At 43.4% G+C, this 19,871-nt stretch overlaps 1 protein-coding gene across 2 annotated transcripts; it reads left to right on the forward strand.

The window, feature by feature from the left end:
• The first annotated feature begins 549 nt into the window (after positions 1–549).
• lsm11 (LSM11, U7 small nuclear RNA associated) lies at positions 550–14,839 on the forward strand. 2 transcript variants are annotated; one of them, XM_041193954.1, is made up of 4 exons: positions 550–1,070; positions 12,247–12,398; positions 13,449–13,532; positions 14,248–14,839. In XM_041193954.1, exons 1-4 carry the CDS (start codon positions 614–616, stop codon positions 14,620–14,622), a joined length of 1,068 nt encoding a protein of 355 aa, XP_041049888.1. In that variant the 5' UTR covers positions 550–613; the 3' UTR covers positions 14,623–14,839. The 2 variants fall into 2 exon arrangements, with proteins under 2 accessions (XP_041049888.1, XP_041049889.1); XM_041193955.1 differs by having other exon boundaries at positions 556–1,070; positions 12,247–12,386.
• The last annotated feature ends 5,032 nt before the right edge of the window (positions 14,840–19,871 follow it).

Raw genomic sequence — 19,871 nt, forward strand, 5'->3', positions numbered from 1 at the left:
TTTCCATTGGACCAGTGTTACCAATCCACCTCTGCATTTAGGCAAGTCTAACTTGTCACCATTGTAAATGGACTGATGGACGATCTTCCTGTGTGCAAATTGGCTGCTGCAAAATAGTGATTCCAATTCAAAAGTACATCATTGACTGTGAGGTGCTTTGTATGGTTTTGAGAAAAAGGTGTTAAGAAAATTTGAGATGTGATCAAGGTGTCAGCCATGGCTCAGTTGGTACACTATTGACCAAATGGCAGAAGGTTGTTGATTCAAGCTCCCAACTCCAGAGATTTGAGTACCTAATCCAGGCTGGCCTTTTGCTGCAGTGCTGAGGGAGTGGCACATTGTGTGTCTGGGGTGGGCAGTAGGGGTGCTGTGTTCGGAACAGGCTACCCTCCCGGGTGAGTGTAAAGGGTTTTTGAATTTGAAGAGCATTCTTATTCCTATGGGATAACACTGTGGTGACAAATTATCTGGCCTGTGGGATGGTGTCTGTGTGCAAATTGACTGCTATGTTTCCTAACAAGTCACCGCGCTTTTAACAGGTAGTGATTGATTGGCGGGGAGACACTTCGGGACAGCCTGGAGGATTTGATTCAATGTGGAGAGGGATCCCACAATGCTCAGCGCGTGCAACTCCAGGATGGCGGCTGGTGAAAGTGCCCTATCCCGGCAGCGGATCGAGATGGCGGAGGGCGGGCAGCGGGAGGAAGCCGGAGCCCGCGAGGAGGAGGAGGATAGCGGGCTGCTGGATGTCAGTTCGCCGCGCTTTGACCCGTACCTGGCCCTGTACAGTCGCCGCCAGCCTCCGTTGCCTTTCCCCAATGTCCGCACCTTCAACAACATGGCCGAGTACCAGAGCTTCCTGAGCGGCCGGCGGGACCGGGAGGCCGCCGAGCGGACAGCCACCAACCGCAAGGGCCGAGGCCGCCGTGCCGCCTCCGCTCGGCCTCCCCCAGACCCCGACAGGATCGAGCGCCTCAAGAAGTTGATGGTGGCTGAACCGAGCGGCGAAGAGAGGCCAAGGCCCCGCAGGAGGGACCGGGCCCCGAAAAATGTACTGACCAGGATGGCGCGTGAGTAACTAGAGCGGGAGGTGGGTGGGGGGGTGGTGTGGGAGAGGGCGGGGGAGAGTGGGCGGGAGAGGGGAGGAGGGGGAGTGGGTGGGAAAGGAAGGTGAGTGGCTTGGAGGGGGAGTGGGTGGGAGAGGGCGGGGGGGAGTGGGCGTGAGAGCGCAGGAGGGGGAGTGGGGGTGAGAGAGAGGTGGAGGGGGAGTGGGTGGGAGAGGGGAGGAGGGGGAGTGGGTGGGGCATGAGGGTGGGCGGAGGGGGAGAAGGGTGGAGGGGGAGTGGGTGGGAGAGGGGTGGAGGGGGAGTGGGTGAGTGAGGGGTGGAGGGGGAGTTTGTGGGAGAGGAGGGGGAGTGGGTGGGGCATGAAAGGGGAGTGGGTGGGGCATGAGGGTGGGCGGAGGGGGAGAGGGTGGGCGGAGGGGGAGAGGGTGGGCGGAGGGGGCGTGGGTGGGAGAGGGTGGGCGGAGGGGGCGTGGGTGGGAGAGGGTGGGCGGAGGGGGTGTGGGTGGGCGGAGGGGGCGTGTGTGGGAGAGGGTGGGCGGAGGGGGCGTGGGTGGGAGAGGGGGGAGGGGGAGTGGGTGGGAGAGGGCGGGAGCGGGAGGGGGAGTGGGTGGGAGAGGGGAGGTAGGGGGAGTGTCAAGGCAATGTCAAGGCCTCAGGTGTGGCATCTTCTGGATAATAGTGTGATCCAGGGCAAACATATCTGCATTGTGTTTGCAGCTTGAGGATCTCTGGCTCTGTCATTGAGCTGGTGGCTGAGCTGCAGACTCTGCAACACATCAGGGAGGAGAAAAGTTACCTGGATGCTTTATGCCAGGAGGCAGTCACACCACTTAGGATAGGGTCTTCTGATTTGGTCAGTAGCCAGGGACAGGAGGATGTGACTGCGAGTGAGGCAGGTAAGGGGATCCAGAGGGCAGGAATGTGAGCCTCTGCAATTGTCCAACAGGTTTGAGGTTCTTTCAGCTTGTTTTTGTGGGAGTAGGGTCTGTATGGTGGATGAGCAAACTGACAGTGGTACCGTGGAGGGAAGAAAAGGAATGTAGTGGTAGTCGGGGGACAGTATAGTAAAGGAGATTCACATTGTTCTCTGTAGCAAAAGAGCGAGTGTCCAGACAGCTTTGTTGCCTGCCTGGTGCCAGGAACAAGGAGCAGGGGTAGGCCATTCAGCCCCTCAAGCCTGCTCTGCCGTTTGATAAGATCATGACTGATCTGATAGCAACCTGAAATCCGTATCCCACCTAGTGCCGATAACCTATCACCCCCTTGTTTACTAAGAATCTGTCCACCTCTGCCTTACAAATATTTGAAGACTTTGTTTCCACCACCTTTTTAGGAAGAGAGTTCCAAAGAGACTTAACCCCCTGAGTGAAAAAATTTTGCCTCATCTCTGTTTTAAATGGGTGACCCCTTATTTTTAAACAGTTCAGGACATCTACTCTGGGCTGAAGCGGAGCTTACAGTGGGAGGGGGAGGATCCAGTGGTCGTGGTCCATGTAGGCACGATCAACATAGGCAGGATGAGGAAGGAGGCTCTGCATAGTCAGTATGATGAGCTCGGCACCAAATTAAGAATCAGGACCTCAAAGTAATAATTTCTGGATTATTACCTGAGCCGCGTGCAAATTGGCATAGTCCAAAAAGATTAGAGAAAGGAATGTGTAGCCGAAAGACTGTTCTGGGAGAAGTGGGTTCTGGTTTATAAGGGCACTGACAGCAGTATTGGGGAAAGTTGGATCTGCACCTTTGAGACGGTCTACACTCGAACCATGCTTGGGCTGGTGTTCTTGCGAGCGCCTATCTAGGGAAGTAGAGAGGATTTTAAACTAAATCATGGGGGTCTAGGGATTAAATTTGGGAAGATGTGGTAAACCAAAGAGTAGAGACAAGGCAAGGAGGACAGGTGTTAATATGGGAAATGATAGACTGTGATAGGAAGGGACAGAGAGTACAATTCTAAGAGTAAATCAGATAAGGCTAAATACTACAAAAATAACAGAAGGACAAAACTCAAGGCTCTCTATCTAAATGCACGTAGCATTCGAAACAAAACTGATAGCGCAAATAGAAATAAATAAGTACGATCTGATAGCCATTACAGATGCATGGCTACAGGATGATGTAGATTGGAACCTGAATATTGAAGAGTATGTGACATTTAGGAAGGACAGGAAGTTAGGAAAAGGTGGAGGTGGCTCTGTTAATTAATGATGGTATTAGCACATTAGAGAGGGGTAATCGAAGTTTAGAGAACCAGGATGTAGAAGTGGTTTGGGTTGAGATGAGGAATGATAAAGAAGTCACTTGTGGGAGTGGTGTACAAGCCTCCTAATTGTAATTGCACAGTCGAACAGAGTATAAAAGAAGAGATAATGGGAGCTTGCCAGAAAGGTACAGCAATAATCATGGCGGATTTTAATTTGCATATAGACTGGAAAAATCAGATGGGCAAAGGTAGCATAGATGAGGAGTTCATAGAATGTTTTTGGGATAGTTTCTTAGAGCAGCACATTCTGGAACCAATCAATGAGCAGACTATACTAGACCTGGTATTGTGCAATGACACAGGATTAAGTGATAACCTCCAAGTGAAAGACTGCTAGATGGCAGTGGTCATAATATGATTGATTTTTACATTCATTTTGAGGAAGAAACGAGTGCGTCCAAAACTAGTATTTTAAACTTAAATAAGGGCAATTACGAGACCATGAAAGCAGAGCTAGCTAAAGTGACCTGGCAAATGAGGTTAAGGGATATGTCAATAGAAGTTCATGGCAAACATTTAAGGAGATATTTCAGGATATGCAGAATTATAAACATTCCAATGAGAAAGAAAAATTCCAAGGGGAGGGCCCACCATGCATGGTTAGTTAAAAACAGTTTGAAACTTAACGAAACAGCATATAATTACGCAAAGACAGGTGGTGTGTCAAAAGATTGGAAAGAATATTAAGAACAGCAAAGAATGACAAAACAATAATTGAGGGAAAAATTAGAGTATGAGAGAAAGCTAGCTAATAATATAAGGATGGATAGTAAGAGTTTCTATCGATATTTAAATAAAGTGTTAAAGTGAGCGTTGGTGCTATTGAGAGTGCATCTGGGTAATTGATAATGGAAAGTAGGGAGATGGCGGATGAATTGAACTTCCTGTATTTTGCTTCAGTCTTCACTATAGAGGACACAAGTAACATCCTGGAAATAGCAGTAAATCAGGAGATGGAAGGGAGGGAGGAACTCAGGAAAATTACAGTCACAAGGGAAGTGGTCTGGAGCAAATAGTTTGGGCCGTGGACTGACAAATCCCCAGGTCCGGATGGATTTCATCCTAAGGCCTTGAAAGAAGTGGCTAGTGAGATAATTGATGCACTGGTTTTAATTTTCCAAATTCCCCAGATTTGGGGAAGGTTCCATTAGATTGGAAAATAGCAAATATAACAAAAGGACAGAAGACAGAAAGCAATAAACCATAGGCCACTTAGCCTAACATCTGTTATAGGGAAAATGTTGGAAGCTATTATTAAAGATGTTATAGCAGGGCACTTAGAAAAATTCAAGGCAGTCAGGCAGGGTCAACATGGTTTTGTAAAAGGAAAATCATGTTTAACCAATTAATTGGAGTTCTTTGAAGAAGCCACATGTGCTGTAGATAAAGGGGGAACTGGTGGATGTACTGAGATTTCCAGAAGGCATTTGATAAAGTGCCATATCAAAGGTTATTGCAGAAAATAAAAGCTCATGGTATAGGGGGCATGAATAGAAGATTGGCTAGCTAACAGGAAGCAGAGATTTGGCATAAATGGCTCTTTTTCTGGTTGGCAAGATGTATCAAGTGGTGTGCTGAAGGGATCAGTGCTGGGGCCTCAACATTTTAGAATTTATATAAATGACTTGGATGAAGGAACTGAAGGAATAGTTGCTAAATTTGCTGACGACACAACGATAGGTACTAAAGTAAATTGTAAAGATGATGTAAGGAGGCTACAAAAGTGACATAGATAGGTTAAGTGAGTGGGCAAAGATCTGACAAATGGAGTATAATGTGGGCAAATTTGAAATGGTTAATTTTGGCAGGAAGAATAAAAAAGCTTATTATCTAAATGGTGAGAGATTGCAGAGCTCTGAGATTCAGAGGGATCTGGGTGTTCTAGTGCATCAATCAAAAAAGTTTAGTACGCAGGTATAGCAGGTAATTAGGAAAGCTGATAGAATGATATAATTTGTGAGGGAATTGATCACATAAGCAGGGAGGTTATGCTTCCAGCTGTACAGGGCATTGGTGAAACCACATCTGGAGTATTGAGTACAGTACTGGTCTCCTTTATTTAAAGAAATATGGTAAATGCCTTAGAAGCAGTTCAGAGAAGGATTATGAGACATACCAGGAATGGTCTTATGAGAAAGGCTGGATAGGTTAGGCTTGTATCCACTGGAATTTAGTAGAGTAAGAAGTGACTTAAATTGAAACATTTAAGATGCTGAGGGGTCTTGACAGTGGCAATGTGGAGAGAGTGTTTCCTCTTGTGGGAGAATCTAGGACTAGGGGTCACTGTTTAAAAATAAAAGGTTGCTCATTTAAGACAGAGATGAGAATTTTTTTCTCTTGAGGGTTGTGAGTCTTTGCAACACTCTTCCTCAAAAGGTGGTGGAAGCAGAGTCTTTGAATATTTTTAAGGCAGGGCTAGATAAATTCTTGATTAACAAATGAGTGAAAGGTTATCAGGAGTAGGCAGTAATGTGGAGCTGAGTTTACAATCAGATCAGCCATGATCTTATTGAATGTCAGAGCAGGCTCGAGAGAGCAAATGGCCTACTGCTAATTCGTATGTTCATATGAGGAAGAAAGAGATGGAATAATATACAGATCGGGTTAGATAAGTTAGGTGAGAGGAGGCTAATGTGGAGCATAAACATTGGTATAGATCAGTTTTGATAAATGGTCTGTTCCTATGCTGTACATTTTATGTAATTCCATGTCCTGCCCAGATAGCAGTGAGTGAGGAACTGGAATATAATCAAACTTCAGTTATATCCTATTGTATTATGAACCCTTATTTACTGCACTGGGCAAGTGATGCACCTAGTGGTAATTGTAATTGTCAAATATGTTCCACATCAGCAAACATTCAATTGCACCGCAGACATAACTCCTTTGGGAGCAGAAGAGTGTCCTTGGCCTTCCCCGTCCTATCTCTGCAACCTCTACCATTCTAACATCAGTGCCTACACTCTTCTGTCCCCTAACCTTGGCCTTTTGTAAATCCTCATTCCTTCACCTATCACTCATTGCAGCACATCCAGCTGCTTTGGCCTTCTGTTTTGGAGTTCCGTCCTTAACCTTTGACCTCTCCACTTTTCCTCTCTATCCTGGAAAGCTCTTTGAAATTCCAAACTTGCAGTCACCTTTTGAAACTCTTACTCCATTGTTCAGTTTACCTGTTTCTCACCTTGGGTTTTATTTTGATGTCATTGTCTATCTATTCCAATTGAGTAGTTCAGTTGGTAAGGTGCTTGTGACATTGTTGGGGTGCTCTTCGCATGAAATATTAAACCAAGGCCTTGTTTGTCTGTCCTGGTGGTTCAGATTGAATATGCCCTTGTGCTGCATTCCTGCTTTCACATCAAAACTGTCAAAAAGCAGATTAATTCGTCATTTGTTGCATTGCATTGTGTTATGTTCAAATGTATAAAAATAGCAGCTACACTTTGAAGTAATTGCTTGTCTGTTGTTAAAAAGTCTCTTGTGGAAGTGATCTGGGGTTAGAGCCAGGATAATTACATTGGGGCACAAATATATAATTCAAATTCTATTTTAAAGGCATACATTCTGTCCTTATTTTACATTCCATTAGAAATTTGAATGTCCATGTGTATAATCAACTGTGCCATGTAAAAGGCTTTAATTGGAGCCTCTTTACAGTAGTATTGCAGTGCCTCCACTGGGAGAAATTATAATTACAACATGTTTGCATACAGTTTCCATTATAAACGTGAACATGGGAATTTGCAGTGACGAATTTTGGCAGCAAGTGCATGTAAACATAAGATTTTTACATCTATAAGAGAAATGTACTGACCAAGATGCATTTCCACTTGGGAAGGCTATGATATGCTTATAATTATTATTCAAATTTGCTCCTTATATTAATGCAAAACTTGCGCCTGATATAATTATACAGGATAGCAGAAACTTGTGTAAATCTTGAATGGTTTAGAGTTTCTGAAAACTGAGTGTTATGAAGTCCCTTAATCCCAGGACCAGAAGAGACTACAGATTTTGGGATTGTTCTCCTTCGAGCAGAGAGGTCAATGGAAGATTTAATTGAGTTGTTCAAAATTATGAAATGTTTTGATACATAGGGAGAAACTGTTTCCCTTGGCAGGAGGGCAAACAATGCAAGGAAATACACAAATGGTAGGATACTGAGAATTGTAGAGGAACAGAGGGATTGTTGAGTGCATGTCCACAGATCCCTGAACGTAACAGGACTGCTGATAGGTAACTAAGAAGACAGAAGGGATATTTTCCTTTTATCAGCAGAGGCACAGAATCTAGGAGCACTGAGCTTATAGTAGAACTATTTAAAACACTAGTTAGTTCACAGCAGGAGTACTGTGTACAGTTCTGCTCACTGCATTGCAGGGAGGATGTGATCACACTAAAGAGGGTGCAGAGGAGATTTCCGAGGTTGTTGACAGGAATGGAGAATTTTAGCCACAGGGAGAGGTTGGAAAGACTGGGGTTTATTTTCTTTGGAACAGAAGAGGCTCAGGGGAGAAATTAATAGAGTATAAAATTGAGGGGTCTGGACAGAGTGGATAGGAAAGACCTATTTCTGTTAGCAGAGAAGTCAATAACCAGGGGGCATAGATTTAAAGTAATTGGTAGAAATATTAGAGGGGAGGTAAGGAGAAATGTTTTTCATGCAAAGGGTTGTGGAACCTGGAACTCATTGCCTGAAAGTGTGGTAAAGGCAGAAACCCTCATCATAATTAAAAAGTACTTAGATGTTCACCTGAAGTGCCGTAAGATACAAGGCTGCAGACCAAGAGCTGGAAAGTGAGATTATACTGGACAGCTGTTTTACGGCTGGCATGAACACAGTGGACTAAATGGCCGCCTCCTGAGCTGTAAATGCATTTCTATTTCTAAGAAGCTATTGCCTTAAGTTCTTGCCCCGAATTCTACCACTATCCTTGGCAACTGTTTGAGGCTAAAGCAGACTTTTGCAATCTCGGTATCAAAAATGCCCAACCACATATCCACACCATCACTAAGACCTCCTATTTCCACCTCTGTAACGTTGCCCATATCCTCCTGCCTGCACTTTCCTGAACCCCCCATCAATGTCTTTGTTATCTCCATGCTTAACTGCTCTAGCGCACTCCTGGCCACTCTCCCATATTCTACACCCCATAAGCGCGAGGCTTTCCAAAACTTTGGTGCCCACATCATAACTCTCACCAAATCCTGTTCACCCATCACTTTTGTGCTCACTTACCTGTATTGGTTCCCTGTTAAATAACACCTTAATTTAAGTTCTAATTCTTGTTTTCAAATTCCACCATGGCCTTGCCCCTTCCTATCTCTGTAATCTCTTCCAGTCCCACAACCCTCCAGGATATCTACCCTCTAATTCCGGCTTCTTGAGCATCCTCCAATTTTAATTGCTCTAGCATTGGTGGATGTGCCTTCAATTGCCTAGTCCCTGAACTGTAGAAAACCCTCCCTACACCTCTCTGCCTCTCTACCTCACTTTCCTCCTCTGTGAAGCATCTTGCTATGTTTTATTATGTTAAAGGTGCTATATAATACCAGTTATTAATAATAATGCTGAATGTACCCTACAGTATAAAAACTAAATGCACTCCTATTATCCACCTCAAATCCCACTGAGGGCAGAAGGATTCTGCCTAATATTTGTCTAATAAAATCCTGTAAAGCAATGTTGACATCTTTAGGTATAATTAGCAGATTGGTGACTAGTTTGGCCCAGTGATGCTCACTGCACATTACTCATACTTTAATACTGGGCTGTATCCCTGCACAGCTCTCATTGATGTGACTTCCAAATCCAAATTTGTGGCCCTGCTATTTTCAGTGGCAGAACAAAGCCCAAGATACCTTCCTGATTGGTTACTTGATGAATAAACCTGCAGACTCACCCTTAAAAACTCAAGAGTTCTTCACTCCTTTACACATTCACTGGCAGTGTTATGAAGACATCAAAAGCTCTTTCCCCCATTGACTCAGTGGGTGTTCTCCATGCGTGCTACTAAGCCACACCAGCAGAGAAGCTACTTGTTTGATTTCTTCTTCTTCCTCTTTGCCGACCCACTATCCCCCAAACCTGTGCTGAGTTTAGTGATGTCAGCCTGAAGCAGCAGTTAGTCTCGGCACCCAAGGTTAGGGTGAACTAGTAATCTGCCAGGTCTCCTAATCCTCATTATAATTTGTCTCCCAGCAGGGCTAATGAATAGTGTTTGTTTGGATTTTGGGTGAGGACTTAGACTCAACCTCCAGAGGCTCTCGAGGAGTCAGTGGCGTGGTCGTAATGTTGGGACTGGCAATCCAGAGGCCCAGGCTAATGCTCTGGAAACATTGGTTCAAATCCCACCATGGCTGCTGGTGGAATTTAAATTCAATGAATAAATCTGGAATATAAAGCTCGTCTTAGTGACCAGTGACTATCGTTGATTGTTTTAAAAACCCATCTGGCTCACTAATGTAAAAGAAACCTGCCATCCTTACCCGGTCCGGTCTGTTCTACAGGCAATTTGGGATGGGCAATAATTGCTGGCCTTGCCAGCGATGCTCACATCCCCATGAAAGAATAAAGAAAAAAAATCAATAACACCCACTCGGGTAAGGTATTGCAGGGATGGTAGCCCTGGAGAATCCTTAACTTGGCACCTTGAGGAATAGAGTGGAGTAAGATAAAGATGTTATTAATTCAGCCCCATGGTGATCAAGTGTTTAGTGCTTTACTCTGCTAGGGCCTGAAAATGAGTGTGTATGAGAGTTAGAGCTCGTGTGTGTCTGTGAGACAGAAAGAGAGGTGTGTTGATCTCGAAGCCCTGACTTGTGCTCTTTGTTTCCCTGTAGGAGCAGCTCGCCTCCTCCAGCCAGGAGAGCAGGATGGTGTGGGCCATGGACACCTCCATGACCGCCGTCAGGGCTGCTTCGTTATTGGTCAACTAGAGGTATGCATGTAGCAGGGCAAGAGAGCGTATGCTTGTTTTAACAGTTTATGCCAACTTTTTAATTTCCATTGCTTAATTTTTAAGGGCATATTTGTAAATTAAAATTCTAAATTATAGTCATTAGATTTCTGGATCACAGAACATTTTTATTATTGTGTGCCACCATAGCTCAGTTGCTAGTAATTTTGCCCCTGAGACCAAAGGTTGTACATAAGGCCGATCCTTGAGTGTAGTTCTACGAAGCAATTTTTCAGTTAGAGGTGATATCTTTCAACTGAGGCCCCTCTGCCTAATCTCATGGACATAAAAGATACCAGGGTTTATCTTTCAGATGGTAGGGAGTTCTCCTGATCATCTGACTAACATTCATTGTCTCAGAATACCACCAAAAGCAAATGATCTTGTGGTTTATCTCATTGCTGGGGCCTTGTGCACAATTTGGTTGCTGTGTTCCCCCAGCAAAACGACAGTGATACCTTTCGGAAGGGAATAGGCTGTTGACTACTTGGGATGTCCTGAGGATGTGAAAGGTTCTATGTAAAGACAGCTTTTATTCTGATTTTAACAATTTGTTTTAAATCTTTCTGTCTTCCCCTCCCTTCCTATCTCCTCCCAAAGAAGGCTGCAACATTTCATTTCTATCTGAATAAAAATAAAGGGAGACACTCTAAAGGAGATGCAGGAACACAGGGATCTCGGTGTACATGCATACAAGTCATTGAAGATGGCAGGGCATGGTGAGGTAGCAGTTAATAAAGCGAATAGTATCTTAGGCTTTATTAATAGGGGCATTGAGTACAAGAGTAAGGAGGTCATGTTGAACTTGTATAAAACACTAGTTAGGCCCCTTTTGGAGTACTGTGTCTAGTCCTGGCTACCATACTTCAGGAAGGATGTGAAGGCATTGGAGAGAGTAGAGAGGAGATTCACAAGAATGATTCCAGGGATAAAGAACTGTAGGTATGAGGATAGATTGGAGAGGTTGGGACTGTTTTCCTTGGAGAAAAGAAGGCTAAGAGGAGACTTGATAGAGGTATTCAAGATTCTGAGGGGTATGGACAGGGTAAATAGTGAGAAACTGTTTGCACTCGAGAGCATCAAGAACTAGAGGGCAGATATTCAAAATAATTGGCAAAAGGAGTAAAGGTGATGTAGGGAAATATTTTTTCACCCAAAGGGTTGTTGGAGTCTGGGTGGAGGGTGGAGGCAGGTTTGATCGAGGTATTCAGAAGGGAATTGGATTGCTATTTGAAAAGAAAGAATGTGCAAGGTTACGGGGATGAGGCAGGGGAGTGGGACTAGGTGGAATGCTCTTACAGAGAGCCAGTGAAGACTCAATGCGCTGAATGGCCCCCTTCTGTAAAGATTCTGTGATCTCGCCTCTATTAGTTTTATTCCCAATGCAGAATTGGCCCATCAAGTCCATTCCTTGACAGATTCCATAACCAGTTATGGATCTTGTAATGCACACTTGAATCCCGAATAGTTCTGCGCAAATAGTTCACCATCCCAGATTGTTACCTATATACCAGCACACACTTAGCAATATTTTCATAGTTATTTGTGATTGTGTTATCAACTTGCCCACTTAGTTACTAAAAGTTAACAACTATAAATATGCTGGTTGCCTGAGGCAACCTGCTAACGGCAAGCAATGATAGTTTTCCAGATGAGTATTTGTCCTTGTTAGGCAAATGATGGCACTGTCAGGAACACTCTATCCCCCTGAAAGGCTGTAGATGTAACCAGAGATTGAAGGCAAAGTCTTTGTGGTCTGCATGGATAACTAGCAAGAACTACAATGGATCTGTTGTTTTTTGAATGGGTTAGGTATTCTCGCTGTACTGTTAAAGGTTGGCACTACAATGGAAAAAGTGTAGCTTTGGTGACCTCCAGTGGCAGCAAGCAATAAGGCAGTCTTTTTTTTTTTTGCTGCACTGTTGTATTGATAACTGGGAATGTTTTATTTTGTGCACAGTTCATGAAGGCAGCCCTTTGGGTGAATTGTATCGCTGCGTTCAGGACAGGATAAAGATCAATGTCCACATTCGGACTTTCAAAGGACTGCGGGGCATCTGCTCAGGATTCTTAGTGACATTTGACAAGTTCTGGAACATGGTAATGAATGCTGTAAGCAAAGCCCCCTTCTCACTGCACCTCACAAAGAGATTGAGTCAAAGCTATCATATTCCGATTTATCTCCCCACCACCACCCATCCCTTCTCAGTTTTCTCCCTTCCTAAGGTTCCACAGGCTTTCTCCAGCCCCGCCTCACCCGTTGTTATTTTCCAGCTGTTGGTGTTGTCAGATTATTTTAACTGAGAACCTACACAGCTGAATCCAGTCTGTACCTCACCCAACCCATGTAACTCTTTCGAGTACAAACACGTTTCCATCTGTTCCTATTCAGATGAAATTACATTGTTTCATAATTTGCCATGGTGAGGTTTGAACTCTTGATCTTGGGGTTACAAGCCCAGTACCATAACCACTTGGCTATCATACCAGAACTACCCAACCCATGTATTTGCAGCTTCCAACAGGAGCCATCAAATAGTGATTGGGAACAGGAAACTCAAGACCATATTTTGAGTATTGTCTATTTCATGTTACTGAGACACAAGCCCTGATGGTAGCTTAGAGGTGAAGTCACAAGGCTGACCCCCCAGCATCAGATCAATCTGAAGTAACCTCCTTTCACTGGTGAAATGCTCAGGTTACTGGGAAGTGACAAGTAGAATGGGGGACAGGGTTTCAGCCCACTGAAAGGCAGATTTAGAACTAACAACAATGTGCTTCTTTGCATTAAAAATGATCAACATGGAATAGACTCTTGGATAGATGCTGTGGGAGATGGGGCTTAGTACTGTCAGGGCCTTTGGGAGCAATGACATAAGATAGACTGAATGACTTTCCTTGTCTTTTGCCTTGTAATGTTGAATTGTCGCCTTAAGTTACATTATCCACTTCACATTGATGAGAGTAAGAAACTTTTTTGTATCGATGCCAAAATGGTGTAACTGACTGTAATACCATTGAGGTTCGTACATCCCTGGACCTAATGCCGGCTCAGCAGAATGAGTGATTTCACAGCTTCCTTATGTTCCAGGATTTTGACAACCGTGTGAGAAGCAGCACTCATAATTTGTTAATTTGTCTTATCCGTCATCATTATTCCAGGCACTTGTTGATGTGGATGAAACCTTCAGGAAACCCATCCTTGGAAAAGCGTTTTACAATGAACCGACATTAACCGTTAGCAGGGTAAGTAGAGGCCTCGTCATGATGCTTTATGGGGGGAAAAAAGCACTTCAAAGACTTTTTGCTCCAGATTTCACCCCTCCCCCACCCCCACCCCCACCCCAAAGGTACTGACTCCAGCTTGCAGGCACCAACTGCCCTCTGGTGGTCCATTACCTTATGGCATTACAGTGGATGCAGCATGAGTACTGCCCAACATTCACCCTCCAAGCAGAGGCATTACACAATGATAATATTGGGAACCCTGGATGATCTCATTCCTTCCCAGCTCAATGATGCCATTTAAGGGAAAACTAAATAAATGAATGAAAGAGGATAGTTATGCTGATCCAAAATGCTGAAAGCACTCAGCAAGTCAGTCAGTATCTGTAGAGAGGTGAACAGAGTTTTAATTTTTCAGGTCAATGTTTCATGTACTGCAACTTCAGCATTAAATAAGCATTTTTAACTACATTAAAGCTATGCTTTGGGAGGGTAGCGAAGCCTTTTTGTGTGTCTAATTTGTGCTTAGATGATCAGGAGGTTTTTGATAAGACACTATAGAGGGAGCTTTGCTCTGTATCTAAAATGTGCTGTACCTGACCCAGGAATGTTTGATGGGAAATGTAGAGGGGTTTTGTGTATTATATCTGTGCTATGTTTAGTTTATAATTTTAGTTTACAATTTGGCTGTATGTAGATAATATTGTGTTCACTATATATTTGTTTTTAAATGCAGCTTTTTGACCGGCTTAAGCTCCAAGAAGGATCCGCAGATGAGGAATCAGGTGCCACAACTACGAAACAAAAACGCTGTTTATCCAAGAGATTTGAGGGCGCTAAAGGTGGACTGGATGACAGCTGTGTGTTTAAAGCAGAACCCATGGAGTTAACCCCTGAGACCTTAAAGTTGTCTGCACGGAGTGAAGCGGTAGACCCTGATCAATCAAAGAGAAATGCTCAGCAAATGAGTTTGGGGCTCAGGACCCTGACAGGGGAGAAACAGAAAAAGAAAGCCCGACCCAGGGTGGATTATCAGCAGGTTTCTCAAAGACATGTGAAACAACTCTTCATACGGGGAGAGAATATCTTACTGATCAGCTTAATGCAGTGATGAAGACAGAGTGAGTGATGGACCATCTGCCGACCACTCCCAGTACCTCAGCCCATTGGGCCTTTGTGGAGTATTTAACCAACAAAGTATAGGGCAGGCCAGAGGCAGTAAACATATCATTTGCTTTGCACAAACCTTCAACTGCTTGGAAATCTGCTTGTTTAGAGAGAATAAAGTGAAATCTCTGAATTGATGGTGTGTTTGAACAGAATTTCTACTAAATGGACGTTTTTTTTTTAAAAATCAGTGCGCTTCAGCTTTCTGGATTGGTTGAGTTTGATGGCTGATTCTGCCTTAGCAGAAACTTGATAGTGCACTGATAAAATATTTTCCTGTTTTTGATGGCAGCTGTTAGATAGAGCTTCTGCAATGCCCTGGCTGCATTTCTCAATCCAGTCACCTGGGCAAGTATGTGTTTTAGAGATGGCTAACCCACACAATTGCCCAGGTAACTGGATTGAATTGCGTGCATTAGCATCTCTAATTGCAGTGCTCCAGTAAATGTTTTGTACTTCAAAACTTTTATAAATGGGGTTATTTTAAAAGGTCCCAGGCTACAAGTGCTGTGAGCAAAGGTTACATTTGTCCAAGGAAGGAGAAGCATTCTATCAATAGTCACTTGGTAGTACAGAACTTGTGTATTGCTGAAAAAAGTGACATGTGTCTTATTGGCAACCTCGTAAATAGGGCCTGAGCCATTTGCTCACCGTGCAGGCTCGATGCTGGAATAGGGCGCATCAAAGGCATCCTGTGGGATAATGGCTACCCTGATCAGATCATTTCACGCTGTATATCACGCAAACTCATGAGCGGACCTAAGGCTGACGTTTTTGGCTCTGAAAAGTGCCCCGTCTACCTCAGATTACCCTGGAAGGGCAAAGTATCTCAAAAATTTGAGCAACAGGTGAAGCTAGCTGTTTCGTGCTGCTACTATGCAGTAGCAACACGAGTGGTATTCACCACTGACAGGATACTGCTGTCAAGCCAAAAAGATATTCAGCCTATATCACAAATGAGTAATATGGTATATGAATTTCAGTGCCAGTGTGATGCTGGGTATGTGGGCCATACATCCCAAAGACTGGCGGATCATATCAAACAGCACTTCCCAGCCACTGTTCGCAACGGGCAGGTACAGACAGTACCCAACCAGCCCACACTTGCAAAACTAAAAACAGTGCCCAACATTGGATGTGACTCCACGATTGGACAACATTTGCTAAATAATCCTCAATGTGCTAAAAATTACACTGACAACCGATTTAAGATTGTCAGCCGAGCTTGCAGTGTGGCGCCTTTGCGTGTACCGTAACCTACATGTATTAATACACAGGGCCCTGTTCTTTGCAGACAGAAAAAATGTGTACATATACAAGGCATTGCCTTGACCAATCAGGGTCAAGCTGTCTGTTTAGATTTCGAATAATGCTTGGCAGTTAACTGTAAGTCACCATCAGTGATGCAATCTCCATGGCAATTCCACTTGCCAACCAATCAGCGTTCTCTTCACATACAGTAGTAAATTGTTTTCCCTCCCCCTATGTTCGTATTCTTGAGTGTCCTGATGAGTCCAAGACAAAAAGCTTAGACATGTCTATTTTTTCAGCAATACTCATTGATATCTTCTCATGAAGTATAAATTGTTGTTCCCCTTTGGGATTCCTTCTGAGTGCAAGACGAACAGCTTCAACAGCATTGTATTAATGTGGGTTTGAGATTTCCTGTACCATGAGTCTTGATGTGTAAATTTATAAATGACTGAGGAAGCTGAGCCTCATTGCAGAGGATAGAGGACAGTTCTTGGTAGGTTTCTGAATTAGGATAATGATAGAGCAAAGGAGAAAATACTTGAATGGTGGTGGTTGGGGAGGGGGAAGTTATGTACTGTCTACCTGGGTGCCCAGGAATCATCATAAAACATGATAATCTCTCATTCCGTTTTTCTGCAGGTTCTTATCCAAGTTTTGGATTTGCTGATTGCCTACTGCCTTTTTTGGCAGCCCATCTGTTTAAAAAAAACTCTAAAGAGCCATTTTACCCTCCCTTTTCTGAGGGGGGTGGGGGGGGCGGAAACGGAAAGGTGTCAGAAGTATAGTGAGTGACATCAGCACCTGTTGCCTGCTATGAATCAGAGTAGCCTAACCTAGTGCCCTAGATAGGAGGGTGTAATATTGGAGCAAAGAACCAGCAATGTACAGGACTGAGTGCGATTCATCCTGCAACCTGGTTAGTCTGTTATGTTCTGTTCTATAGAGCTGTAGTGCTATTGAGAAGAGTATCCAGGTTTCTACTGCTGAGCAAAGGTACTGTGCAGTAATTCATCACAACCTAGTTTTGTTTCCTGACCCGTATTAGTTAATCTTAGTTTGAACACTGTGGTTTTTGTCTGGGTAAAGTAAATCCTCCAGGGTCTTTGCTGTTTCTCACTATCCAGTGCTGCCCCCCTGCCCCAGAAGTGCATGCATGGAGATGCCAAGTACAGACAGCTGTAGTATTACTGCCAGTGAACTCAGCTGCCACTCACTGCCTTAGCTGATATGAAGAGTGGTTATAGGACCTGGGGGAAAATTCAAATTCCGCTATTTCAATAAATTTTGTAGTTTGTGGGCTCACACCAGATTGTCATGAACAATGCAACTGGAACCCTTTATGGAAGGGGACTTGCTTCCCACTGCCCAGTCTACCTTGGGCAGTAGCTCATAAGTACAAACTGGACAGGGTTTAAAAAAATACAGCATTGCTGATGTCTTTCATGTCCTGAAAATTAAAAAGAAAATACACACAGGCTCTTTGAGCTAAATATTTAATGGTGCAAAGTTTTTAAATAATGGCCCAAACACTTATGTACAGCTAATAAGGATGACAAGGCCTCAGGTCTGCAGATTTCCAAAGAAAAGAATATTTGTACATCTGTAACAGGTTAAAATTCATGTATTCAAACCTCAGCAGGACAAGTTGAGAAGGCTTTTAAGTTAATTTGGGATCTTTGACTTTGTAAAGACAGAGTACAAAAACACCAGTTATGCTAAATCTTGATCAAAACTGATTAGGCCTCAGCTAGACAATAGTGTTCAATTTTGGGCCACCACACTTTAGGATGAATGCCAAGACCTTGGAAGGCTGCAGAATAGATTCACTGGAATAGCATCAGGATTGAGGGACTTCAGATATCCCAAGAAGCTGTGATTGATCTCAGATTGGAGAAAGTTAATAAATCACAAGCAATTTTTGTAGAGTATATTAAAGGAAAACTTTCCACTGGCAGAAGTGTTGGTAACCAGAGAATCATTCAGCCCATTGAGTACATGCTTTCTCTTGAGCAACCCAGGGGCCAAATTTAAAATAATTAACAAAAGGACTATGGGAGATGAAATTTTGTTTTATGCAGTGAGTTATTAGAACAGTCTTGAAAGGATTGTGGGAAGGAGATTCAATAGTAAATTTCAAGAGGTAGTGGCAGGGTTATAGAGAAAGAGCAAGGGAACAGGACTAACTGGATAGCTCTTTAAAAGAGCCAGCACAGGCATGATGGCCTGAATGACCTTCTGCACTGTATGATTCTATGATTGTACTGAAGACCTGTCCCTCAATGTCAACTTGCCCATTGAGACAAGTCAATTTTATGTATTTGAATATCCTAAATATCAAATGAGTTTTACTGTGTTGGAAACTAACCACCCCAAGTCCCTCCTCCCTGGAAAGATAGCGGAAAGATTTTTTCTAACTCCTGGCCAGTGCTCAAACTGCATTATCCTTTCAGATAGATTTAAAAAACTGCAGATGCTGAAAACGTACAAAGTCAGTCTCTTCAGAACATTGACCTTTGATTCTAAGTTTCATCTATGTGGGACAAATAAATTTTCCTTGAAACAGAAAGAACTGACAGATCCATACTGACCCTTTGCCTGTGCAGCATCCTCCAGCACCAAAAACCATAAGCCTAGCACTAAAATCTGAAATGCTATTGCTATGCAAATCAAAACCTTAATGTACTAAGTACCGCTTTTAATAGCATTTCAGCGGTTCTTAATTTAAATGGAATATGACATTTCCCTCTTGATATTCGATTACTTATTTAACTAATTGGGTCATTCTTGCACTAATGTATCTCTGAAAGCATGTAAGATTCTGCAGCCTTTTGATACCCAGGCAGACTTAAAAGTTTAGCTATGGCGTGTCCTTGTTTCTAGAGTGGCAGATTCCTCAAACAGTAACATTCAACTCTGACACAGTTGTGTTCATAATGTGTTGTCCCTAGGATTTTGGTATAGTGGGCATATGAAATTTACTGATTACTTTGTCCACTTAGTCTGTGAAAAAAATCAGCAGTAAAACAACATTGTCCCAGAGAAAGCCATTTGAATGTGAATACAGCTGGCTGTGGTAGTGGTGTTAACAGTTATGTCAGCAATAGGAGCAACAAGAGGTGACTACTAATGTCTGTTTCTTGTCACTTACAGATTCTGGCACAATTGCATGTTTTTCTATAATATTTTGGTTCTAGTACACAAAATAAGCCCAGTTATAACACAAACTTTATTGGTGTACAATCCTACGTAGGTACCATCTTAGTCAGTCAGGAACAGGAGTGCTGCAGCTTGACGGAACAATACTGGGTGTCGAGGTGTGTCTACATGCAGCTCTTGATGGAACAGAAAGTGAAACACTGAAGGTGTAACTCGATTATCAGTACTGTGGTCAGGTACTGAGGGTGGGGGTGGCTACAGACGGATGTAACAGTAATGGGGAGGGGAGGCCATTACTGAAGGGTGTGACAGCTGAGATGACTATATTGTGGGTGTGTAGCTCAGTGGGGGCAGGAGCCAGGTGTTGCAGCTTGGTCAATGTCTTCAGGGAAAGAAAGAATGGGAGGAAAAATGTTTTTCTGCATGGGGTCAATAAAGAAATACATAATCTATTCAAAATGTCCTTGTTGACTGCTAATTCATGACTTCAATTTGACAGTGACGATTTACACTATGTTAACTCCAATCTCCAGTAATGGCTGACAAAGATATTTTTCTTATAAGTACTAGATTATTAATGACCTTGCTCCTTTTTGAGCAGGTGCACATTCGTTAGGTTGCCAGCTGCAAGGGTACCAGATGGTAAATGTAACCAGTCCACTCCTCATAACATATCTGCCTCTCTACGAGTATCGTGCCCATTATCGCATCCAATTTAAGAGCTGGTTGATTGCTGAGCTTTGTGCTGCATGGCAGGGATTTTTAAAAAACCATTTCTCAGCC

This window comes from Carcharodon carcharias, chromosome 8 (assembly GCF_017639515.1).
Source record: "Carcharodon carcharias isolate sCarCar2 chromosome 8, sCarCar2.pri, whole genome shotgun sequence".
Lineage (NCBI taxonomy): Eukaryota > Metazoa > Chordata > Chondrichthyes > Lamniformes > Lamnidae > Carcharodon > Carcharodon carcharias.